At 42.2% G+C, this 27,178-nt stretch overlaps 1 protein-coding gene across 2 annotated transcripts in view; it reads left to right on the top strand.

Moving 5' to 3' along the window:
- DNMBP (dynamin binding protein) overlaps positions 1-27,178 on the top strand; it is a 107,413-nt gene that overhangs the window by 38,533 nt on the left and 41,702 nt on the right. Inside the window, exon 4 of one of the 2 annotated variants that reach the window (XM_038578505.1) lies at positions 8,324-10,336. In XM_038578505.1, coding sequence (XP_038434433.1) covers positions 8,324-10,336 — 2,013 coding nt within the window. Of the gene's footprint in view, positions 1-8,323; positions 10,337-24,253; positions 25,603-27,178 lie in introns of those variants that run through there. The other variant, XM_038578506.1, reaches the window with a different exon arrangement.

The following is a 27,178-nucleotide window of genomic DNA, read 5'->3' as shown; positions in this document are numbered from 1 at the left end:
TACCTCTACAATTTGTTTCTTTCTGGGAAGTTTAGCATGAGACAAAGAAATGATACTAACTTCCCTAGTTTTCTGTTTGTGACAGTCCACATTAACAGATAATAGTTTTACTAGTTGGAAACAAAATCAGTACGAAATGAAAGTATTGTTTTATACCACACATAATTTGGAAGACTTGAGTCTAGGCTTTTCAATTTTCAAGTCTGGTGCTTGGAATGGCCCTTCTACTTCTTAGACTGAAAATTTTTTCCATTAGATCAGTATCTCAGCTCATGAGTAGCATATGTTCCTCGATCCCTGCTTTCTAGTACTATTAATCCTGTTTCCTGTTTCTTTAAATTAGTACCTTCAGTGTAGCAATGAAGCTCTCCTATTCTGTGTAAATAATATTTTTGGTGATTTAATATATGTCAGGAGGGGATTTGAAAACCTTAAGAGCATGTGGGATGAGGTTTGAGACTTGTTTTATTGAACCATGCTGCCTTTAGTTAATTGTTATCAACTTACCTTTCAGAAATATCATTGGGGTTAATAGAAAAGATGACATTTTAATTGAAAGTTATATTATTAAAGAAATATATGTGGGGCACGTGGGTGGCTCAGTCGGTTGGGCATCTTCCTTAGGCTCAGATCATGATCCCAGAGTCCTGGGATTGAGCTCTTCTCTGGGCTTCCTGCTCAGTGGAGAGCCTGATGCTCCCTCTCTTTCTGCTATTCCCACAGCTTGTGCTCTCTCTCTCTGTCAAATAAATAAAAAAAATCTTAGAAAAAAATATATGGGTTTAGATATATTGAGAGCAGGCAATTTAAATTAGGAGATAAGAACTCTAGATGTAAATACAACTCCACAATTCCATCGCTGTGACTTTAGGTTAGTTACTTGCATTCTCTCAGCCTCAGTGGGATACTAATATCTAACTCAGGTAGTTGTGAAGGCTGCATGAGGTTATATATATAAAGCTTCTGGCACAAGGTAGGCACGCATTTAAGATGAGCTATCTTTATTATTCTTAACCTAGGATTCTTGGGCTTCATAGATAGGCTTTGGGGGGCTTGTTTCCTGATAATTACATGAAGGTTTGCGTATATGGACATTTTTCCAGGGAGATTATATCTGGAATTGGAATCACCAGTAGTTCTTCCAGCAGGTGTCACTCTTTCTCCTTTCCACAAAGCTCTCCAATTGTTTTGAACTGTTTTCTGTCGTTTGAGTTATATTTAAACTAAGAAACAAGGCTATCTTTGTATATCTTCTTTGGAAAAATACCTATTCAGACCCTCTGCCCATGTTTTAATCGGATTGTTCTTTTTTTTGGTGTTAAGTTCTTTATGTATTTTGGATATTAACCTCATCATATCTTCTCCCATCCAGTAGCTTGCCTTTTTATTTCGTTGATGGTTTCCTTCACTGTACAAAAGTTTTTTATTTTGATGTACCAAAAGATATATGAAAAGAGGCTCAACATTACTAATCATCGGGGAAACACAATCAAAACCACAATGAGATAATACCTTATACCTGTCAGAATAGCTGAAATCAAAAAGACAAGAAATAACAAGTGTTGATGAGGATGTGGGAAGAAAAGGAACTCTTGGATACTGTTGATGGGAATGTAAATTCCCATCAGCCACTGTGGAAAACAGTGTAGAGCTTCCTCAAAAAGTTAAAAACTAGGGGCACCTGGGCGGCTCAGCTGGCCAAGCATCAGACTCTTGGTTGCAGCTCAGGTCATGATCTCAGGGTCATGCATCCTCTCCCTCTGCCTGCCACCACCCCCCACCTCTCTTCCCCACTTGCACTTGTATGCACACATGCATATGCTCTCTTTCTCTCAAAATGAAAAAACAAACATAGAAACACCCCATGATGCAATAATTCCAATAATTTACCTAAAGAAAGCAAAAACACTGAGCTGCCTGGGTGGCTCAGTCAGCTAAGCTTCCAGCTCTTAGTTTCAGGTCAGGTTGTGCTATCAGGGTTGTAGGATCGTGTGATCAAGCCCCACATGGGGATCCATGCTCTTTGTGGAATCTGCTTGGGATTCTCTCTCTCCCTCTCCCTTCCCCTTTCCTCAATGTGCACATGTGAGCGTGTGCTCTCTATCTCTCAAATAAATAAGTAAATAAAATCTTTTTTAAAAAACCACTAACTTGAAAAGATATGTGCACCTATATGTTTATTGCAGCATTGTTTACAATAGCCAAGATATGGAAGCAACCTAAGTGTCTGTTGACAGATAAATGGATAAGGAACACGTGGTAAATATATACAATGGGATATTATGTGGCCATAAGAAAGAATGAGATTGTGCCATTTGTGGCAACATGGATAGATCTAGAGAGTATTATGCTAAGTAAAATAAGTCAGACTGAGAAAGACAAATACCAAATGAATTCACTCATATGTGGAATCCAAAGAAGCAAATGAATAAACAAAACAAAAAAGCAGAATCAAGCCTCTTAATACAGAGAACAAAGTGGTGGTTGCCAGAGTGGTGGAGTGGTAGAGGGATGGGCAAATTGCATGAAGGAAGTGGGAGGTACAGGCTTCCAGCTATAGAATGAAGAAGTCACAGGGATAAGAGGCACAGCATGAGGAATATGGTCAGTGGTACTGTGATAACCACATATGGTGACAGACGGTAGGTATGCTTGTAGTGAGCATAGCATAGCATGTAGAGAAGTTAAGTCACTATGCTGTACACGTGAAACTAATTTAACATTGTGTGTTAATTCTACTCAAATAGAAAAACTTTTTAAAGAGAGAAAAACAAGGTTTCCTCTTAGAAGGATCAGTGCAGTTGTCCAGGGCCACTGAATGTCTTAAAAATAAACAGGAGGAAAAAACAAAAAAACAAAAATGAAAGTATGACAAGGAAAATACAGAGAAAGGAGATAAAAAAGCTAGGGAGTGATGAAATACCATTAATCATTGCCTCATATAACACAGAATGCCTGTAACCTTGTTTCCAGGCCACCTCCCACCCTCAAAATAGACCAATTAGAAATAAATTCATAAATTTATTGTTATTTTTAAATTAAGTTTTAAATTTAATTCCAATATAGTTAACATACAGTGTTATATTAGTTTCAGGTGTACAATATGGTGATTCAGCGATTCTGTACATTACTCAGTGCTCATCATGATAAATGTGCTCCTCATCCCCATCACCTATTTCACCCATCCCCCCACCGCCCTCCCCTCTGATGACCATCAGTTTGTTCTCTGTATTTAAGAGTCTGTTTCTTGGTGTGTTTCTCTCTTTTTTAAAGGTCACGACCGGAGCCACCCAGGTGCCCCTCATTTGTTTTATTTCTTAAATTTCACATATGGGTGAGATCACATGGTAATTTTTTCTGACTGCCTTATTTCACTTAGCATTGTGCCCTCCATAGCTCTATCCATGTCATTGCAAATGGCAAGATTTCTTTCTTTTTTATGGCTGAATCTGAATAATATTCCATTGTGTGTATTATATCTTCATCCATTCATCTATCAATGGATATGGAGGCTGCTTCCATAATTTGACTATTGTAAATAATGCTGCAATAAACACAGGTGTGAATATATCCCTTTGAATTAGTGTTTTTGTATAGGGGGTAAGTACCCCAGTAGTGCGATTATTGGATCATAGGGTAGTTCTATTTTTAACTTTTTAAAGACTTGATTTATAAATAACCTGATAAATGATATAGCACCCGTGCCCTAAGTCTGTGATGCCATGTGTGTGACATAGGAGGGTAGGTTCTGTAATGGCTTATATGGAAATCTAAGTAACATGTGTGGTCAGTCTCCATAAAGCACATAGTATCCTGGGTATTATGATTAGGGTGGGAGGCACCTAATACTACAGAGTCAGACTATTTGTATTCAGATTCTAGGAAGACTTGCATTTGTTCTTACCATCTTATTCCTTTTTTTTTTTTAAGATTTTATTTATTTATTCATGAGAGACACACAGAGAGAGGCAGAGACATAGGCAGAGGGAGAAGCAGGCTCCCTACAGGGAGCTGGATGTGGGACTCCATCCCAGAACTCCAGGATCATGCCCTGAACCAAAGGCAGACACTCAACTGCTGAGCCCCACCCAGGCGTCCCTTACCATCTTATTCCTAATGCATTTTAAAAAATATTTTATTTATTTATTCATGAGAGACTGAGAGAGAAAGGCAGAGACGCAGGCAGAGGGAGAAGCAGGATCCACGCAAGGAGCCTGATGCGGGGCTCAATCCAGGGCCACAGGATCATGCAATCACGCCTTGAGCCAAAGGCAGACTGACGCCCAATCACTGAGCCACCCAGGCATCCCTCCTAATGCATTTCTTGTTTGAGTAAAAAAATCCAACCAAGCAGCCTGTGGCTGGGATTAACTGCATGAGTGAAAGCCTCAGGTTGGCCCTAAGGGTCACCACACTTCCTATTTTTCTATTTTCAAAGTCTGGGCACTCTCTTCCAACAGTTCCTCATATTGTTGTTTCAGAAGTCTGGAAATGACCACTACGTAGCCTCCATCCCTCAGGAATCTAGGATGCCAAAGGAATAGCTGCATGACTCTTTCTGATAAAAATGAGAGATTTGTGCAAAAACCTCAGTGCTAGGGCAACCCCGGTGGCGCAGCGATTTAGCGCCGCCTGCAGCCTAGGGCGTGATCCTGGAGACCTGGGATCGAGTTCCGCGTCAGGCTTCCTGAATGGAGCCTGCTTCTCCCTCTGCCTGTGTCTCTGCCTCTCTCTCCCTCTCTCTCTGAATAAATAAATAAATCTTAAAAACAAACAAACAAAAAAACCCCCAAAAAAAACCTCGGTACTCAGCGACAAAATAAAAGTGTTAAGCAAAATTCTCTCTCAGGTGCTTTTCAGGATCTAAACTGATTTTTTTTTTAAATTCACGTTTTTATATAGAAGTAGCCAACAGTCTGCCAGGTAATAAAGCTTATCAAAACAATCGCCCAGCTGAAAATAGGAAAAGCAAGCCCTAGTATGATGGTTTTCTGGAGATCTGGCAAAGCAAGGAAAATATTATAACCCTATAGCTTTAGGAAAGCCAGTTCATTTAAAAGCCAGTGAAGTGGAACTTGTGGCCACCTTTTATTCTTCTTCTTCACCAAAAGGCCTATCGTGCCTATTGTGTCTCCAATGAGTTCTGTCTCTGGTTCTGATGGAATAGCCTTAGAGTTAGTGGGTTGAAAAATCACTTGTATAATTCTCAGGACTCCAAGCTCTAACCAATCGCTATTGAGTCATAAACTAAAGGAATATAGAAACAGAGAATCAAGACCCTATTTTTCAAGAATATCTAAGCAAAACATATCAAATCAGTGAGAACATATTGGTTGCCTTCCACCAAGTGCAAAAGCTTACATTATGTGCTGTATAGTATATAAAAATACAAGTGCCAAAATTAATGACGTAAACGATCATTTCTTTAGTAGGCTACAGATGACCAAGATGAATGTGGATTTCCAAGGTGTCTTGGAGAGGTATGCTAGGGTTTCAGATGGACGGGCTTATGTAGGAGCTAATGAAAATGCCCTTGTGTGGAATAGGGTCTCATAGGTGAAATATTGGCTGGCTGGGGTGGGGGTGAGAGGTAGTGGATGCCAGGTTGCACTGAGGTAAAAACATTAAAAAAAAACATACCCAGGTTAGACTGATACTTAGTTACTAAACTAACTAAATCTCTTTAGAGAGTGTCTGGAGCAAACATATATTTCAGATAATAAGAATAGGATTTTTAGAGAAGAATCCTATAAGAGTAGGAAGAAGCTTTCATGCCTTGTGGGACAAGTTTGAGCAGGAGAGGGATGTGATAAGCTTGGTACATTGATCAGCTTAGTTTGGCATAAATCATTTGGAAGAGACTGGAAGAGACAAAGTCTGGGACAAGGTAAGAGAGTGAGATGATGGGGCACCTGGGTGGCTCAGTGGTTGAGCATCTACCTTTGGCTCAGGGCATGATCCCGGGGTCCTGGGATCAAGTTCTGCATCAGGCTCCCCACAGGGATCCTGCTTCTCCCTCTGCCTGTGTCTCTGCCTCTCTCTGTGTCTCTCGTGAATAAGTAAATAAAATCTTTAAAAAAAGAAAAGAAAAGAGAGTGAGATGATGATTGTTGGACTACGTGGTAGCAAGAGCAAGTAATGAGTGGAAACAATTTCTGCAAGAAGATATTAAAGGGAGAGGAAACGGGTGGCTCAGTCAGTTAAGTGTCTGCCTTGGGCACAAATCATGATCTTTGAGTCCTGGGATGAGCCCCAATTTGGGCCTCCTGCTCAGCAAGGGGTTCTTCTTCTCCCTCTCCCTCTGCACCCCTCTCTGCCCTGCTTGTGCTCGTGTGTGCTCTCTCTCTCTCCCTTGCTCATTCTCAAATAGATAAAATCTTTTTTTTTAAGGCATATAAGAAAATATTAAAGGGAAAGAGGAAGCTAGCAGCCTGGAGCCAGTTTTGGAGGGAAGATGTGATTAATTTATTTGGGACTTGGAGTTGGAGAATCATTGTCGTTATCAAATGGACATGGAACACTTGCTATGTGAAAGGCATTGTATCCAAGTCAGGAAATACACGAGATAAGTGGTACCTGCCATTAAGTAATATGTGATTCACTTGGTGGGAAGATAGGACAGACTTGATTTGTTTATACATCAAGAGCATGCAAGTTAATACCCTAAACGATAATCCAATTTCAAAATATGCTTGACTATAAAAGGACTTACATGGCTTTATTAGGTGCTCTGCTGTCCTGGTCTTATTTTCCTTGGGCTGATTCCATTCCTTGATCACCTCTGCTGATGAAAGTGAAGTTGACTAGGTGTTGAGGAAGTTTAAAAAAGGTTAAAACTGATAATTCACAAAATGAACAATCCATCATCAGATAATTAAGCGTTTGTTATAAAACAATTTATTACAGAACTATAGAGTAGTTCCTTAAGTTGGGGGGAATCCTCTAAAACTGAGTTTTAACTTCATTTTCTTCCAGAATCACTGTGCCCTATCCTTCCTTTACCTTACTTCATTCAACAGTAATATAGATACTAACTGGTCAACTTACATTTTTGTGAAGTTAACCTGAAACATCGACATTGGAACTATTTTCAAAAACAAAAGTACTGATTGCCAGAACATGCTTTTAGGATTTCATTATGATGTATCGTCAGGGTAAGGATAGTTCAAAACGGCTTCTGGAAGAAGTAAATGAAGAGCTTGTTGCCCACACCCTGTACTGCCATCAAAGAAACCATTCCTGAAGATTTCTTTCATTGTTTCATATTTGCTACTGATAGCAGTTAGTATGAGAGAGCCGATGCATCTGTACAAAGGATTTTAGTGGACACGTGTATATTCTTTATCATTTATAAACTAATCCAATGGCATAGACTGTAAGAACATTGTTTATAGTGGCATTTTTCAAACTTCTTGGTCCTAGGAGCCTTTTATACTCTTAAAAGTTATTGAGGCACTAAAGAGCTCTTGCTTATGTGGGTCTGTTGATATTTGCAATGTGAGCTATTAAAACAGAAATTTTTAAAACATTTATCAATTCATTTTTTAAAACCTATTTTTTAAGAGTGTATTTATTCATGAGAGACACAGAGAGAGAGAGAGGCAGAGACATAGGCAGAGGGAGAAGGAAGCTCCCCACAGGGAGCCTGATGCGGGACTCCATCGCAGGAACCCAGGACCATGCCCTGAGCTAAAAGCAGATGCTCAGCCACTGAGCCACCCAGGCACCCCTAAAACCTATTATATACTAACATAAATAGCATATTTTTAATGAAAAACAATCAGTTTTCTAACAAAATATAGTGAGAAGAGTATCATTGGTTTACATTTTTGCAAATTTGGTTTAATAGAAGAGAGCTAGATTCTCATATTTGTATTTATATTCAATCTGCTATGATATATTGTTGTTTTAACTGAAGTATATGTAAAATGTATGAAGAAAATATGATAGTTTTGACTTTCCAGACTCTCTGAAAGGATAAGTATTATGCCCTTAAAACTCCAGAGGTACATTTTCCTGAATCTGATAGATGTTTAAAATGATGAGTTGTTTTGGGATCCCTGGGTGGCGCAGCGGTTTAGCGCCTGCCTTTGGCCCAGGGCGCGATCCTGGAGACTCAGGATCAAATCCCACGTCAGGCTCCAGTGCATGGAGCCTGCTTCTCCCTCTGCCTATGTCTCTGCCTCTCTCTCTCTCTCTCTCTCTGTGTGACTATCATAAATAAATAAAAATTTAAAAAAAAATGATGAGTTGTTTTCTTAGTTACAGTAATGTTCTTCTCGGGAGATGACTTAGGTCATTATCTTTGCTTCTCTTTCTTCAGGTGATCTGGTGATTCTTGATGATGCTCCCACTGCCAGCTGGCTGCAGGGCCGAAGCTGCTGGGGTGCCCGCGGCTTCTTCCCATCCTCATGTGTGCGGGAGCTCTGCCTCTCCTCGCAGAGCCGGCGGTGGCACTCCCAGAGCGCCCTGCTCCAAATTCCAGAATACTCAATGGGACAAGCCCGGGCACTGATGGGGCTTTCAGCCCAGTTGGATGAGGAGCTGGACTTCAGAGAAGGGGATGTGATTACCATCATTGGAGTTCCTGAACCAGGCTGGTTTGAAGGGGAATTAGAGGGCCGAAGAGGCATTTTTCCAGAAGGGTTTGTAGAGCTTTTGGGGCCCCTTAGAACTGTGGATGAGTTGGTAAGTTCTGGAAATCACAATGACTGCATTATTAATGGTGAAGAAGAGACCCCTACAGGAGAAGAGGAGAGGGGGCCAGAGGAGGATGAGGAGCAGCCGGGGACCTATGGAATTGCCCTCTACAGATTCCAGGCCCTGGAGCCGAATGAGTTGGATTTTGAGGTAGGTGATAAAATCCGAATTCTGGGGACACTGGAAGATGGCTGGCTAGAAGGATCACTGAAGGGCAGGACAGGCATCTTTCCTTACCGATTTGTGAAGCTGTTTTCTAAAACAAGAGCAGAGGAGACCATGGACCTGCCAAAGGAAAGCAGCCCTACTGAAATCCCTGACACTTCCTTAGATTGTCGAGAGAACCCCTTAGTGGTGGAGGGAAGGCACAAATCTCCTGAATATAAAGCAGAGAAGTCCAACTGTGTCATTTCTGAAACATCTGCTTCTCCCCTGGAGCATCTGACTTCTGAGTGTGAAGTACACAAAAGCTCTCATCAGGATGAGGGCACCTCACGGGGGCCCCCAAGAAGCCCAGGCTGGGGCCATGAACAGCCTCTTGCCAGACACTCTCCTGCAGAGGATCCTTCAGAGACAATCAACGGGGTTTCCTCCCAATCTCAGGTACCTTTTCGTCCCAGATGGCAGCAAAACCAGTATTATTCTACAACAGGAAGGGGCCACCTAAGCACAGAGCAGTACTCTGACCCTCTTCCCTTAGAAGCCAAAGCGAAAGACTACTCCAGCCGGCCTCCCAGAGGAATGTACTCTCCACCAAAAACCTTTCAGAAGCCCGTGCCATCTCCTCACGGTAGCTCTTGTCCTTTGGCCCCTAGGGTGGTCAGACCTAGCCTGCTGAGCTCTCAGCTCCAGAGCATGGTTAGAGGTGCTAAAAAGTACCACACACCCAAAGAAAATGCCTCCAGCTTTTGTTCTGCATCAGAGAGATCAGAAGTGAAGGCCGGTCTACAAGACAGGGCGTTTACAGCAGACTTGATAGCACTGGGGCAGGGAGGAGGCCACACTGACCTGGATTCTAAGTTGACACAACAGTTGGTAGAGTTTGAAAAGAGCCTGTCAGGACCCGGTGCAGAACCAGAGGCAATCTTGCGCCACTTTTCAATCATGAACTTTAACTCTGAGAAGGACATTGTCCGAGGTTCCTCAAAGTCAATCACCCCACAGGAGCTGCCTGAGAGGAGAAGAGCCCTCAGGCCCCCACCACCGCGTCCCAGTACTCCAGCATCCACCTCCCCCCATGTGCTTCTTGACCAGAACCTGAAGCCGGAACCACCCTTGGCAATGCGACCCTCTCGCCCAGCTCCCCTGCCTCCCTCGGCACAGCACAGGGTGACTGCAGTCACCCCCGGGCTCTTGACCCCCGGGCTCTTCACCCATGAGAGCTGTGAGTCCCCAGAGAAGGAGGGCCCTGAGAACCTGGACCAGACTTTGGACCAGACTTCCCAGTGTCCACTCGTATTGGTGAGGATTCAGGAAATGGAACAAGACTTGGATATGTGTAGCCCAGCTCCAGAAGAGCCGAACTTAACACTGGAGGAGAAGCAGGATGAATCTCTAAGGGCTGAGACCCCTGAGGATCTTGAGTTCTATGAGAGCAACATTGAAAGTTTGAATATGGAACTCCAGCAACTCAGAGGTAAGTGACGACGAAGTACGAGGTACACATTCCTTGACATCCACAAGTCCACATAACAGCCTCCCCATGTTTTTCAGGGAGATGTTACCATCTTTGATTGACAAAGAATGAGTTGCTTTTTCATTACCTAATTTCTTACTCTGTCTCCCAATTCGACTGCTCTGTTTTGATATATCTTACAACTGTAGCCTCCTGACTTCACTTGCTGCTCAGATGGAGCAGCTGAGACCTCTGACATTTATACCTCCTGTGGTGCTAAGGCCTCCGTAGCAGTCCTATATGTGGGAGGTCCTGAATATAATGACCTTCTTTAACCAGGCTCTAATAAGGATTAAAGACTTCTAGGCTAAGATTCATGAAAAAACTCCATCTTATAACTTTGTGGTTTAAGGATTAGGTTTCAATAGTAACTGTAAGAGTTAACAATTATTAACTTGTTCATAATATGGACTTGTTACCATTTGCTTGCACAAATAATCCACAGCCACCCTAAATGTCTTGGGGTAATGCATACAGCTGCTTGATAAATGAGGAAGATAAGATTTGTAGAGAGTGAGTAGCTTACCAAGGGAGCTGGGAGCTCCTGTTTTTACTATAGTTTTCTGCTTTCCATCTTGTGTGTTCAAAAATTTTCTGTCCCTTACCTGAGGGGTGACTCACCAGCCTCAGGGGACTCCATTCACGTTCACCAGATTCACATGAGAAATGATTTCTAGAGGAGGAAGAGGCAGAAAGCAAGGCAACATCAGCAGTCTAGGGCCCAAGGACGACATGGCCGTGTCACTTTAGGCAGGTATGCCAGAGAGCTCTGAGCCCATGTGTCATCAGGGCAGAAAACACTACAGACTAATCTGTGGACATAGGGCCTACAGGATACTAATGGATAAAGGCGGGAGAATGGTGGGCCAGGTACACGGACTCCCTTCCCTCTACTTCAGACTGCTGAACGTGACTGAGAAAATAAGTTCCGAGGAGAAAGAATATTATGGGAAGGCCAGAAATTGAGTCATTTTCTGGAAGATGGAAAGCAGATGGTACTACAGAGAGGAGACTTCTATCTGAATATGCTCAGGAGAGGACTGCTCTACAAGGGAGCACAGGTCTGAGGGAGACCTGTGGCAGACTCAGAGGTGGGGCAGTAGGAGGGGGTCCTGGAGCAAATTTGGTGTGATGAGTTGGGGAAGAGCTAGGCCACTGAGCCCTCAGGTCACTGTGCTGATTGGGGGCGGGGATAGGGAGGTGGGGGCAGCAGCAATTACCCTCCAGGTGAAGCATGAGGAGGAGCGCTGGGGCAGGTCCTCAAAAGGTGAACATGTAGGGGTGCCTGGCCAGCTCAGCTCAGTTGGTAGAGCATGCAACTCTTGGTCTTGGGGTGGTGAGCTTGAGCCCCATGTTAGGGATAGATTTTACTTAAGAAAAGGAATAGGGGGGCAGCCTGGGTGGCTCAGCCATTTAACACCACCTTCAACCCAGGGCCTGATCCTGGAGACCCGGGATCGAGTCCCATGTCGGGCTCCCTGCATGGAGCCTGCTTCTCTCTCTGCCTGTGTCTCTGCCTCTCTCTCTCTGTGTGTCTCTCTCATGAATAAATAAATAAAATCTTTAAAAATAAATAGAAAGAAAGAAAGAAAAGAAAAGAGAAAGAGAGAAAGAAAGAAAGAGAAAGAAAGAAAGAAAGAAAAAGAAAGAAAGAAAGAAAGAAAGAAAGAAAGAAAGAAAGAAAGAAAGAAAGAAAGAAAGAAAAAGAAAGAAGGAAGGAAAGAAAGAAAAGGATAGGGACGCCTGGTTGACTCAGGGGTTGAGCATCTGCCTTCCACCTGGAGCGTGATCTTGGGTTCCTGGAATCAAGTCCCGCATCGGGCTCCCTGCAGCGAGCCTGTTTGTTCTTCTGCCTCTGTCTCTGCTTCTCATGAATAGATAAATAAAATCTTAAAAAAAGAGAGAAAGAAAGGTAGGTGGCATTAAAAAAAATGATCATTTAATATGAGTACCTGAAGTCCTGGGGGATTGCCAGATACTTGATGATTTCAGTGTGTCTGAAAAGGAATTCTAAGGGGATCTCAGCTCAGTGCTACATCCCCAAAGCCATAGCAAGTTCCAGGATCTTTCATTGATTTCCGTACTTGTAATATTTGAGATATACTGGTAAACTATTCTTGTATGAGATATATAGGTGGCAGAACTAAAGTGTTTCAAATTCTAGGTAGTGGGAATTTCTCAATAATGATGCTTTTTAGAGGTGTCTGGCTGGCTTACAGTTGGTAAGGCATGTGACTCTTGATCTTGGGGTAATGAGTTCGAGCCCTGTATTAGGTTCCTCGCTCAGTGTGGAGTCTGCTTGAGATTCTCTCTGCCTCTCCACTTGTGCTCTCTCTCTCTCTCTCTCTAAAATAAATAAATCTTTAAAACATTTCTACTTATTATATATTTAGATATATATTTATAATATAACTTATTTATTATAGAAAAGTTGCAAAAAATTAAAGTTCTCATATATCCTTCACTCAGCTTCCCCTTACCTTAACATCCTACATAATTATAGAATATTTGTCAAAATCCAAAATAAACATGACAGTAGACATTTGAAAATTTTAGAAGGGACCATTAACATAAAATAAAAGCTAAATAAAAATAATTTCAAACCTTTAAAATAATATCACAAATAATTAGTATTGAAAAATTATTCTTTTTTTTTTTTTTAAAGATTTTATTTATTTATTCATGAGACACAGAGAGAGAGGAGGTTGAGGCAGAGACACAGGCAGAGGGAGAAGCAGGCTCCATGCAGGAAACCCAACATGGGACTTGATCCCCGGACTCCAGGATCACGCCCTGGGCTGAAGGCAGTGCTAAACCGCTGAGCTACCCGGGCTGCCCGAAAAATTACTCTTAAAACAAGATTTTAAATACCCAAACTTTAGCTGCCCTGATAGTACTAATCTTTGTTTTGCTAATAGTCTAGGCATAGGAGAAGTTTCCATCTTGGATTGATGTTGGTTGAAATAAGAATATATCTAAAAGTATCTTTAGATGGGGCCATTAAGGTGCACGTAGCTTCATGTAAGCTCATTTTCTTTTTTAACAATGAAAATATTTTGTGTTCTTGTTCTGATTTTGACCCCGCCATTGAAATCAATATTGTTTTTGCTAATTCAAAATTTAGATAATAAATTTTTGACAGTATTCACATCTTAAAAATGTTTTATCGAGGTATAATTGATGTGCACCTGAAACTTATGTAATGTATGACATAATGATTCAATATTAATCATATTTTCTCTATAATCTTCTGTTACAATATTTTTAAAGAATTATAATCTATAGCAAATATTAAACCCTGGAGAACACTGGGCAAACACTTTTGGGTAGTATTCAAATAATGGAACATTATTCACCACTATGTGCAAGATTTAACACTACACAGAATCATTTGTCAGAATTGCCAATTTAAGGACTTATTTTGTTTCTAAAACTTGGGTATTTCTTGAGCAGCACTTCAGAAGATTTGTATAAAATGTTCTGTACAAATAAGCTCATTAATATTTATTTTATTTGCCAGAGTGACTCACTGTTAGCAGCACACAGGGCCACGAACACAAACACTTATAAACACACTCACAGCATAGCAACAGCTACAAGCAAAACTAACTGATTAGATCCTGATCACTTCTCTCCAGTGTACTCTTATCCTGGTCAACCTTAACCTTTTACTCTGTGTCAGTATTTCCTGTTCTTGCTTTGACTTGACGTCGGTGAATACCTTTAAACCAGTAATGTGTCTACATTTATTACCAGGCTTTATTCTCACAGGAGAATTATAGTATTTTCTCTTGTTTTCCACATTTCTTGACTGATTTTTCTTAGGATCCAGAAAGGCATATAAATTTCCTAAGAAATGCTGAGAAGGAATTCCCACATGGAAGCACTACTCAGTCTCAGTTCAGTTACCTGAGACTAATTTCAAGGCTTAAAATTCTGTGGACAACCAGGATATTGGAACCCCAACTGTAATTTTGTAAGAGGGCTGGTCTATTTATGACTCACTCTCAGGAGTCCTTTGGAATCTTAGCTTTTTAAGATTCTTTAAAAAGAATCTTTTTAGACTTCTCTAAAAGGTCTCTTTTTAGACTTCTCACCTCGGATACGGTCTGGGCTTTGAGTTTTTGACCACTTCTCCCCAAAGGATCATTGAAACATAAGTTCTGTTTTGGGGGACTGGCAAAATGTCTTAGGGCAGTACCATTTCTGTGGTTTTTTACCTGTCTGGATTCCAGTTTTCCTTTGGTTTTGGCCAGTGCACTACCAACTTCTCAGTGTATTGATAGTTTTAAGATTTTTAAAATATTTTCTCTGACTTTTTTTTTTTTTAAAGATTATGTTTATTTATTCATGAGAGACACACAGAGAGAGGCAGAGACATAGACAGAGGGAGAAACAGGCTCCACACAGGGAGCCCGATGCTTCAATTAGTAGAAATAACAAAGGCCCAATAATTTTAGATAAGCCAGTATTTGGCCCTGAGAATTGGGGTTTTAAATTTGAAATTAGCACATAGAGTCAGGGTAGGATAGTAGGAGACGTCTCTGATCATAGCATACTGGGCAATGAAAAGCCATCTTGCAGGCTGCAGGATGGTATTCAGTTCAGCCACTCATTCACCCAGCAAATGTTTGTTGAGCTTTTGCTTTGTGCCAGACGCTGTGCTAAGGACAGAGTAAAACACAGGTGTGAGAAAAAAACAAAAAACAAAAAACAAAACGCAGGTGTGCTCCCCTCCCTCAAAGAGCTTCTAGTCAAATAAGCTGCTGGTTAATAAGTTAAGGTCCATGTCTAAACACAGTACCTTCAAATCTGATAAAGAGGTTGACTTCTGGAGCAGTGGAAACATTTAAGGTTAATCCACAGACTTTCAGATTACCTGGTATATGCTACATTCATTCATTTATTTATATTTTATTTAAACTCAGGTTAGTTAACATATATAGTAAAATTGGTTTCAGATATAGAATTTAGTGGTTTATCGCTGACCTACAAACAGTGCTCATCACAAGTGAGCTCCTTAATCCCCATCACCCATTCAGCCCATCACCCACCCACCTCCTTTCATCAACTCTCACTTTGTTTTCTGTAGTTAAGAGTCTCTTAGGGTTTGCTTCCCTCTCTCTCTTTTTCCCCTTTCCCATATGTTCATCTGTTTTGTTTCGTAAATTCCACATGTGAATGAAATCATATGGTATTTGTCTTTCTCTGACTTACTTCACTTAGCATAATGCCCTCTAGCTCCATCCACGTTGTTGCAAATGATAAGATTTCATTCTATTCCATTGTGTGTGTGTGTATTAACAGTATGTGTCACTTTTTAGAACCCCTAGGACTATACCCTGTAGCCCTGAGAGAATTTTACTTTAGCATTTGATAGTTCTGTTCTGTCTCTAGGAGAGGCTCACATGCCTCAGAATGACAAGTACATTCATTTCTTTACTCAGTAAATATTTCTTGGGCACATACCACGAGGCAGGCACTGACTATCCATTGATTAATAAAAATGACACAGTCACAGTATCATTCATATTTGTGTATCTCTGAAACTCTAGTGGAGGTCAGAGTGATACTGACCTCTGTATTTAACCACACTGTGTCTTGCTGTCTGTGAATCATAGCTGTAGTTATTCCGGTGTGGCCTAGGACCCCACAGTTCTGAATCAGTGCAGTGGATGGTAAAGTGTAGAGTCAGCCTCTTCCACATCAAGAACCTTGCTCCTCAGCTTTTCTTTCCTTTAAGGTAATGTCAGAAGGAATATTGACCAGAGATTCTCAGGATAATTTTAAAAGACTGTTACAAATCAAATCAGAAAAAAAAACAGAAAAAAAAAATAAAAAAAAAAAAAAAAAAAAAAAAAAAACAAATCAAATCAGAATGTGCTTTTTAGAAACAGAACATTTTTGGCAAGATATTGAGTGAGATCTGAGGCCCACTACAGAGAGCCATTCAATTAACAAGTTGGAAAATTACTGATATGGAACCAATAACATCTTTATACTGAAATGATATATAATACTCTAGACAGATGTTTTAAAATTTGAAAGTTATGGAAGCAATTTGTTATTTTGAAGATTCCTTGGAATGCCTTGGGTATTAAAAATTCATTCTCAAACTAGTAAAAAATAATAGAGTTAAATAGCCAAAACATTTTGTGGTCTTTCAAGACATAAAAGTTTATGTGAAAGAAATAATAATCTTTCTTTCTGGTTCTTCAGTACATAAGAAAAAAGAAAGTATCCTTGTGACATCTGGTTCAGGGTGTTGGCTCAGTAAAAATGAGCTCAGTACTTGTAATGGATTTTGGTATAAAACGGCAACCAGAGTCAGAAGGCATTAATAATCTATGTTAATTCAGGATGGAAACTAGCTTTTCCTTTTAGGATAGGTGTTTCAACACATGTCAAGAAATGTAGCTTGAAATGGTTAACTTAGAATTAACTTGTGAATCACTAATCTTAACTTTGTAGTATGACTTTGTGAACATTTTTTCACCCTTAGCTCCGGGCAGAGGGCTTGAGAGGCTGGAATAGATCCAGGGATTTTAAGTATCGGTGTCAGATTTCACTGAGGCTTTGCTGGACCCTGTAAAAAGACCTGTCTCCCTCTAGCTTGGAACTTCTAACCGTGAGCACTCCTGCCACCATCCCACTGCCTGAGTGCCCCATCTCCTACCCTTCACTTTAGCAAATGTAGCAAGACCCCAAAGACAAAAAACTCTATGGCAGTCATTTATTCAAGAACTATTGAGCTCCTGCCATATTTCAGGCAGTGTTCTGGAGTTACAGCAGTGATCTCTGCCCTCATGGTGAGAGACAAACAATAGTTAAGTAGAAATATGAGCATGTGTTAGAATGTAAAAGAAGCTATGGAATCAGGGAAGACCTCACTTGAAAAGCGACATTTGAGCAAAGATCTGAATGATTGTAGGGAGCCAGCAAAGCCAATTTTTGGGAGGGGGAATTGTCACCAGCAGATGGAACAGCTGGGGCAAGAGTGCTTGTAGTGGTTGAGGAATAGCAAGGAGGTCAGTTCAGCTAGAGTGAAGGTGTGGGTTTTATAGTTCGTTGTTAGGAATAAGACGAGAAGCCACAGAAAGATTTTGAACAGGTGAGCGGTAAGATCTGACTTACAACGTTACAGAGTCACTCTGGCTGCAGACAGACACAAGGGCAGGAGCACAGGGACTAGTTAGACTACTGCAATGATGCAAGCAAGAGGCCACGCAGCCTGGACCAGAATGGTAGACTGGAGATGATGCAGAGCGTGCAGTACTAGGTAGATTTTGAGTTTGAGCCCATAGGACTTGCTGGTGGATTGGGTGTGAGGTATAAGAAAACAAGAAGTTAAGGATACCACGAGGTGGAGCAACTGGAAGGACTGGAGTTGCCAGTAATTTCTCAATTAATAGTGAAGACTGCAGGAGATGCTGGCTGCTGGGGGAGGTGGGATGGGGTGGAAATCAGGAGCTCAGGTTTGGTCATGTTGACAAGCCCATGAGACATCCAGTAGAAAGTGTTGATTAGGCAGTTTGATATACAGCCCGGAGTTTAGGGGAGAGTTTAGGGCTGGGGACATATATTAGGGACAACTAAATTTGGCAGCACACAGACATTATTTAGAGCCACAGCATTTAATGAGATTACTTAAAAAAATTTTTTTAAAGGAAGTATAGGTAGAGAAAGAGGCGGCCCAGGCATTGACCCTTGCCATGAGCTGAAGGAACTGGAAAGGTAAGTGGTGACCGTAACTTTTTTTTTTTTTTTTTTTTTAGATTTTATTTATTTATACATGAGAGACACAGAGAGGCAAAGACATAGGCAGAGGGAGAAGCAGGCTCTTTGGATCACGACCTGAGCAAAAGGCAGATGCTCAAACACTGAGCCACCCAGGTGCCCCTACCAGTGACCATAATTATAATTAATTGAGCACTTACTACCTGCTAAACAATGTGCTGGGTCTTTGGTTTGTTTGTTTGTTTGTTTTTTAAGATTTTATTTATTTATTCATGAGAGACACAGAGAGAGGCAGAAACATAGGCAAAGGGAGAAACAGGCTTCATGCAGAGAACCCGATGCGGGACTTGATCCCAGGACGCCAGGATCACACTCTGAGCCAAAGGCAGATGTTCAACCACTGAGCCACCCAGGTGTCCCCGTACTGGGTCTTTCAACACGTTTCTAATCCTCCACATTGTCCACATTTGACAGATGAGAAAGCTGAGGTTTGGCCCAGAGTGTCACAGTTGGTCAGTGGTGGGGCTGGGATTCAAATTCAAGTCAGTGTCATGGTCTAGTCTTTTGAGCTCTGTCGCTATGCCATACCACGAGGTCCGTGTGTCTCAACTTAAGGAAGGAGTGGTTGATCTCTGAGAGCTGGTGGTAGGAAGCTGCCCTTGAAAAACTAAAAAATACCAGTACTTATGGAGGAGGGATCCCAAATGACCCTTGCCAACTTCCAAAATAAATTATGCCAGGCATAACATTTTTTAGTAACCTCATCTGTTGAAGACTGTAAGAGTATATATGTATGTGTTGCTACACTTTGGAAAAATAGTTAACCTTCCCTCACAGATATACCTCTGACTGCTAGCTTATCAGTTACACAAGTTTCCAAAATGCTCACCTGTTCATGCTAGCAACTTCCCCAAGCTGCTCTCCATTCCAGTTTCTCTATTTGGACCCTCACCTAACTCATAACCTATTAAGTTCATCACCAGGTTTAAATTCTGAGACATCTTAAATGCTTCTTATAGCCCTATCCCATTGAGAGCATTCACATTCTTCAGAGCATATCAGATTGTTCCAAACACCTCTAATTTTCCTACATTCCTGTCTTTATTGCCTTTTACAGTGCTCCTTGACTCCAGCTTCTGCTTTTCCTTCTCCCAATTGTCTCTCTTCATTGGGGCTTCCTCTCTTCCTCTGAACGTGACTGAGAAAATAAGTTCCGAGGAGAAAGTATTATGGTAAGGCCAGAAATTGAGTCCCTTTCTGGAAGATGGAAAGCAGATGGTACTACAGAGAGGAGACTTCTATCTGAATATGCTCAGGAGAGGACTGCTCTACAAGGGAGCACAGGTCTGAGGGAGACCTGTGGCAGACTCAGAGGTGGGGCAGTAGGAGGGGGTCCTGGAGCAAATTTGGTGTGATGAGTTGGGGAAGAGCTAGGCCACTGAGCCCCCAGGTCACTGTGCTGATTGGGGGCGAGGGTGGGGAGGTGCGGGCAGCAGTGATTGATTACCCTCCAGGTGAAGTATGAGGAGGAGCGCTGGGGCAGGTCCTCAAAGGGTGAACATGTAGGGGCGCCTGGCCAGCTCAGCTCAGTTGGTAGAGCATGCAACTCTTGGTCTTGGGGTGGTGAGCTTGAGCCCCATGTTAGGGGTAGAGTTTTCTTAAGAAAAGGAATAGGGATGCCTGGGTCACTCAGGGGTTGAGCATCTGCCTTCCACCCGGAGCATGATCTTGGGTTCCTGGGATCGAGTCCCATGTCGGGCTCCCTGCAGCGAGCCTGCTTGTCCTTCTGCCTCTGTCTCTGCCTCTGTCTCTCTGTCTCTCATGAATAAATAAATAAAATCTTGAAAAAAAGAAAGAAGAAAAGAAAGATGGCATTAAAAAAAAAAAAGATCATTTAATAGGAGTACCCGAAGTCCTGGGGGACTGCCAGATATTGATGATTTCAGAGTGTCTGAAAAGGAATTCTAAGGGGATCTTGGTTCAGTGCTACATCCCCAAAGCCATAGCAAGTTCCAGGATCTTTCATTGATTTCCATACTTGTAAGATTTGAGATATACTGGTAAACTATTCTTGTATGAGATATACAGGTGGCAGAACAAAAATGTTTCAAATTCTAGGTAGTGGGAATTTCTCAATAATGATACTTTTTATAATTAATCATGTTCCACAGCAATGTCATGTCTTCTGTGCTTAAGATGAAAACATGACAAAACAGGCTTAGAGAGCCTCAGTAATTTCCCCAATTATGCAACTGGTGAGTGGCAAAGTTCAGATTCACACCCAGGGCTCGCAGAGCTGCACTCTTAACCTCTAAGCTATCCTGCCCTCTATCTGGCTGGCATCTAGCACATGCCCAATAAATGCTGCAAGCATTTGCTCATCAAACATGTCTGTACCTGCTGGGTACCCCATGTGCAGAGCTGTGTTGAAGACTGGGACATAAATTAGACATGGTTCTTCCCTGCAAGGAGCATTCAGTGTACTAAGTGGAGATAAACAAGTATAATAAAGTAACATGGGGGGATCCCTGGGTGGCGCAGCGGTTTGGCGCCTGCCTTTGGCCCAGGGCGTGATCCTGGAGACCCGGGATCGAATCCCACATCGGGCTCCTGGTGCATGGAGCCTGCTTCTCCCTCTGCCTGTGTCTCTGCCTCTCTCTCTCTCTCTCTCTCTCTCTCTCTCTCTCTCTGTGACTATCATAAATAAATAAAAATTTAAACAAAAAAAAAATAAAGTAACATGGGTGAGATGAGAGAGAGATTTGCTTGGGGCTCTGGAAAATAATAAGAACCATAGGAATCAGAGAATGTCACTGCGGTACCAGTGACATTGAAAGCATCGGGCACCTGACCAGAGGGATGGTCTGCACAGTTAGAGATATCCACAAAAGTGTAGGGAGGCACATGTTCTTGCTGGTTCTTTTCCTGTCTCATCCCTCTTCCTTTACCTTTCCTGCACCTTCTCCCTTTATGTCTCCTTTCAAATTTTGCTGCCCGGCTTCCCTTCCAGCATTGTGTCCTACAGCATATCTGCCTACTGGGAGTAGAGAGGGGATACGGATGGTCACTACAGCTGATTGCCCACCCTCTGGTGATAAACAGAAAATGTGGGGGGTGGTGGGGGGGAAGTGCTACTTTAGGGCTTTGTGAAAAGCCACTGGGATGTTACTGTTGTGTTCCATGACAGGGAGAGCCACAGACAGGGATACCCTTTGAAGGGTTGAATTTTGCCAGTAATACCAGGATTGAGAAAAGTAGAAAAGTTGTCTTCCTCTTTCCCTCAGGCCACACGTCTTTGTACAGAGATTTATCACATGAAAAAAGCTCCCGGTTCTCAGCTTCTGATTAGTTCTAGGTCATAGCAATAAGGAGGTGAAGCTGAGGCAGTTGCATCTTTATGCGAACAATGTCTTTAATCCCCTGAAGACAATAGGACTTAGGAAGGGTGGAGTGGAATGGGGTGGGAGTGAGGAATCTCCACTATAACCCACTATGCACTCTCTTATTCAAAGATCAATTCTTTTAGCTTCACCTAACCTCTTCCAGTGGGTCATTTTATAACCAGTATCCTTCATACCTGTAATTTATCCTCTTTTATCTCTTCTCTCTGTTGATGTACTAGGTGTGTTTCTTATTTATCCTGCTAGCTTTATCAAAGATATGAAGTTGCTGAAGGGAACTTTGTTTTCTATAACATGTTGTTAGGGGAAGCTTAACCTTTACTTTCTACATTTAAAAGTGTGCCCAGTTTATTTTATGTGCCAGTCTAGGCACATACTGTGGTTGAGTGGCTGGGGACAAGCCTGTGGCCATAGAGGGTGGAGGGACACGTGGGCAGGGGACTGGAAGACATAGAGGGAATGGCGGGGGGCGGTGGGGGGTGACAGTGTGAGAACATACTTGCCTCAGAAGTAGCCTGCTTCTGACTTAGGCCGTGATAGAGTTTCTTTGTTTGTATGCTTGGTTTGAGAGAAATTAAAGTGTTACTACATTTTTGAGGTACCCTCTGTTATTGTGTCACAAAGTCAAACACAACCAAGTTTGGGTTGTGGCCCTACCTTGTACCAGCTTATGTGACCAAGTTATTCAAACTCCAAGACTCCTTTTTTTTTTTTTTTTTTTTTTTTAATTTATTTATGATAGTCACACGGGGGGGAGAGAGAGAGAGAGAGGCAGAGACACAGGCAGAGGGAGAAGCAGGCTCCATGCACCGGGAGCCCGACGTGGGATTCGATCCCAGGCCTCCAGGATCACGCTCTGGGCCAAAGGCAGGCGCCAAACCGCTGCGCCACCCAGGGATCCCTCCAAGACTCTTTATCTGCAGTAAAGTAAGGATAATACTGAAGATTTAAAAAAAAAAAAAAAAAAGGTATCAACTTGCTAGCCCTCATCATGATCATATCACATCTTCGCACTGAAAACCCAGAAGCTGCCAGGGCAGCTGCTGCTTCAGCTGTGCATTTGGAAAGTGAGAGGGCACAGAACAAACAGAAACCTTTGTGTGAAAATCAGAAGATTTGACAATCCAGAGGTTGATTTGATAACTATTAGTAGAGAATCCAGGGCAGCCTGGGTGGCTCAGCAGTTTAGCGCTGCCTTCAGCCTACAGGTGATCCTGGAGACCTGGGATCAAGTCCCGTGTTGGGCTCCCTGCATGGAGCCTGCTTCTCCCTCTGCCTGTGTCTCTGTCTCTCTTTCTCTCTGTGTCTCTCATGAATAAATAAATAAATTAAATAAAAAATAAATTTAAAAAAGAGAATCCAAAAGCACATTAGGTAGTTGAAGAAAGGAAAAAGAAAACAGATCCCTTGGGATTTGCCCAATCTACCCCTCCAGCCTTATCTCCTATTACTTTTTCTACTCATTCTATCTTTCAAACTGTTCCCCATTTCCTACTTTTCCATATCTAGAAAGTCTGTAGAGATTCTGCTTATGCTTTGAAAGCACTGTTCAAATGCCACCACTTCCATGAAACCTCCAGTTGCTCTGCCAGGGACTCTGCTTTGTTGTCATTGCCATTTGTGTTTGTTATAGAACTTGTCACATTTGATTTTTCTTTATAGTGGGTTTATTAAAAAAATTTTTTTAATTTATTTATTCATGAGAGATACAGAGAAAGTGAGGCAGAGACATAGGCAGAGAGAGAAGCAGGTTTCCTGCAAGGAGCCCGATGTGGGACTCAATCCCTGGACCCCAGGATCACACACTGAGCTGATGAAGGCAGGCAGACACTCAACCACTGAGCCACCCAGGTGTCCCTCCTTTATAGTGTTGCTCCTGCATTGCAGGAGGCAGAGACAAACTTGTCCACTTTTTTCTCTCTTCCACAATACCTCACCTATAATAGGTGCCCATCTAATGTTTGCTGATTCAAGTAGGTATCTTTATATGCACCTGATTTCTAACCTTATTCCCCAGTTCCTAAATATGCTGGATGAAAGAGAGATTTAGGAAATGGTCTTCATGCTTCTCTGGCATGGCAAGTATCAAGGAAAGTGTGAAAGCATACATAACTACATTCTTCTAGGGGACAGTTTTAAAATTACCCATACACTAGATCAGAGTAAAAAGGAAATCCTTTTTCTTCCTCCACTGGGATGTCCCCATGTGTCTGCCGGTGGGAGTTGAAACCATTTGTGGTTTGAGTGCACACCAGCTGGTAACCTGACTGCCATAGAATCAGACTCTCAGAGGGAGAGTTCTGGCTCTCACTGAGGGAAGGGAGTCCCACAGAGTTTCAGATGTTCCAACGATTAGAAAGCTGAACTTAGGGGATGGGGAATGTCCACACGTTTCATGTGTTGAGCTGCACACACGAAAACATTCTTTATACCGCTGGTGGTTCTTTATACCACTGGTTGATTACTGAAATATCTCAAGAGACAGATGAGTTCTACTACCTTAACCTGGGCTTTGAAAGGGGCTGGTCTTGCTCACTCTGCTTTTTGTACAAAACCTTTGGAACCGCAGAATACTTCTGCCTTCAGCACAGAAAGCAGCCAAGCCAGTTTGACCAGCTTGAGGGAAACCATGAACAGAGCTGCCAACTCCAATCACATGAACACTAGTTACTAATTATCCCCTGGCCTCTGTGGGGAAAGAGAGCAGCTCACTGATTGGATGCTGAGGTGGAAATAACTCCACATCTCTCTGCGCCCCAGCCAGAGGAGCAAGGAGAGCGTCTTGGGCACTTGGGGAGACATTTTCAGGAGGACGGACACCGCCTTAGGCTAAAGTGCACCTGTCCACATTTCAGCCCCACCCAGGCCCATGGAAGAAGGAAGTAAAACTCATGTCTTTAAGCACACAGAACATGTGTGAAACCTACAGAGTTAGAGAGGAAAGAGAAGCGGAGAAGAAAGGGCGCTGGGGCTCCAGCTGGGAGTATGAAGATTGCGGGAGTCTGCAGAAGAGGGACCTCACCATGCTGGATGGACTTTACCTAGAAGGCACCTTGGATTCCAGAGATTGGAGCTCGGGCCAGAGTCGGGGGCAGAATCGGCCCTACAGGAAAAGACATTGTGGCTACTGGGCTTTTGAGCAGAGTGAACCAAGCTACTCGGACCCTGAGGAAGCAGAAGAAAATGGAGAGGACTATATGGACTATGGAAGAGCGGCTCGAGGTTGTGATGGTTACAAGAACTCAGAAAACGTGGATTATTGGAATCCAAGCCCAGGGACTGAGGATAATCAGCACACAGGCAGCCCAGAAAGCCAGAGAGCTGGAAGGAATGGGGGAATGAAAGGCCACACAGAGGGTCGGGGTCTGCATTATGATCCTGAGGATTCTAAAGAAACTGGATGGTGCACTCACCACAGTGGTTTGGATGATTCTGTGGGGAATTGTGGTCAACCTGAAAAGTGGCACACGGACCACAGGAATTTTAATTATAACCTTGAGGATTGTAAAAAAGCTAATTTTCATTATAGAAACCGCAACAATTTATGTCAGGTTCCTGAGAATTACACTAATGGTCGGTTGGTGGACTTCCCAGATTTGAATGGTGTCAGTGAAGGTAAAGACTTTGTCAAATACTACGAAAGGGACAGAAAAGTTTGTCAAAATGATAAAATCTGTCCTAAAGCAAAGACTCTTCCCCTGGATCAGAGTGACTTTGTTGCAGAAAATAAAGGCTATGATACTCTATTTACAAACTATGAGTCTAAATTTCAGAATTACAGAGGAACAGATTCTGTTCATCACATGAAGAATTTGGAGGATAATGGCTTTGACCGAACAGGAATGATGGCACTTGGGAGCAGAGGGATCTTCTCGGATAGTTTGTGGGATCAGTGGACAGGAGGGGAGCCGGGAGAACATTGTTGTGGCATTCCCCAGGGCCCTTCAGTAGGGAAGAATACTTACCATTTAGGGGAAGAGAAAAAAGGAAATGGCCTGGAGACTTGGAAAAGGAATAGTCGTTTCCGCCGCACAGCACCCAGCAGCCTGAGACGCTCCGAATTTGTGCAAAACAGGAAGAAAACTCAAGGTATGAACTCAGCTAGCCTTTTAAGAAGGATAAAACATGAAAATAGTAAAAGGGGTGGTTATACCAGGTACTAGGAACACTCATGCACTGAACCTTAGAGATTTAATCCCTTTGGGAGGCACTTCACAGAGCAAGAACATATATAGTGCTATAAATATGCACTGTGGCCTCCAGAATAAGACCACGTTCTCATGGGAACTTTCTTTACCATTTTTGGTTTTGCCAGGTATCTCTAATCCCAAATATCTTTTCATTCTTACTGTAATATTTTTTGTTCGTTGTATGGGGATGGCTAGTTCATTATCAAGGCACCAAGACAAAGTTCATTTTCTCTCAATCCCTACACTTTAGACATTAGGGAAAAGATTTAACTTGTTTTGTATAGTGTTCATGTCTCTGACATTCAGGAATCTTAAGTAAATAATAAGCACTACAACTCTTCTGGAAACCAGAAGATTAGATTCTTCATGATGCTTTGTTCCTGTACATGATGCTTTGTATATTCAAATTACTTCATCTCATTTAGCCTTAACCAAGTTATCTGTAACATGAGTGTTAGTTGAGAATCTTTTATAATATAAAGATTATTTCTTTCTTGGCATTTTGTCTTCTCCAGTTCTCTGAATGAACTATGTTTATTGCATTTTATTTTGTTGTTGTTTTTTAGAATTACTGGACTTAATGTTAAACCTTTTTTTTTTTTTTTTTAATGTATATGCTCTTCTCCTGCCAAGCCAACTTTCTGGTTTGAACCAACTTGGGGGAGTGTAGCTAATGAAAAGAGGATAAAGGTTAGAGTCAGAAAATGTGAAATCCATCTCACACCTTCCTCCCAAGTAGAAAGTCTCAATCTTCAGAATAGGTTCCCTATTGGTGGGGGCATGACAAGTCCCTGATATGATCCCAGAACTGCCAGTGGTTTATCCTGTGGTTTTCCAACCCAGGCTTGACCAAACCAGAATTTCCAGGGCATTGTTTTGGATAAGTCAGGCTCTCCACTTGCATTGACAAAGATAAAAATGAAACCAAACGCAGCCTTATTAGGTGGGAGGCGGAGGTATTTAGCAGCTAGCCATTTTTCTTGTAGGTGCATTTTTGCTCAGAGATGATAGGGATTGAATGACCTCTAAATTCCTTCTAGCTCAAAAACCACAGGGCACACAAGTGATTCTGATTCCTTATATTGGTTTTTGTATTGCTCCCCTTCCGTTTCCCTACACCTGTTCCTTAGACGAACTTTGTTTCCTGTCTTTAGTTCCTTATTGTATTAAGCTCCTAAGTGTAATCAAAGTGTGTTTACTCTGTCTTAACAAGAGTCAAGCCCTTCTCTCCGGAGTGGTGCAATTTGCCCTATGATCTCTCTAACACCAGCTCAGTCCCACCTTCTGTCATGTCCAGTTTTATAACTCTCTCTTTTTTTTAGCCAAGCACTTAAGTTTTGATGGTGTATTCACATTTAGCTCAATTGACACCCCTCTTTTGTACCTCTAGGATCCTCCTTGACCTGTAACCAAATCTTGGGCCACCTTAAAACCCTTTTGCTTTCTAACATTCTCTGCTGGCTCTCTTTGAGCAC

This window comes from Canis lupus, chromosome 28 (genome assembly GCF_011100685.1).
Source record: "Canis lupus familiaris isolate Mischka breed German Shepherd chromosome 28, alternate assembly UU_Cfam_GSD_1.0, whole genome shotgun sequence".
NCBI classification, from domain to species: Eukaryota; Metazoa; Chordata; class Mammalia; order Carnivora; family Canidae; genus Canis; species Canis lupus.
Note: the sequence above shows the minus strand (reverse complement) of the source record. Positions and strands in the feature narration are given on the sequence as shown.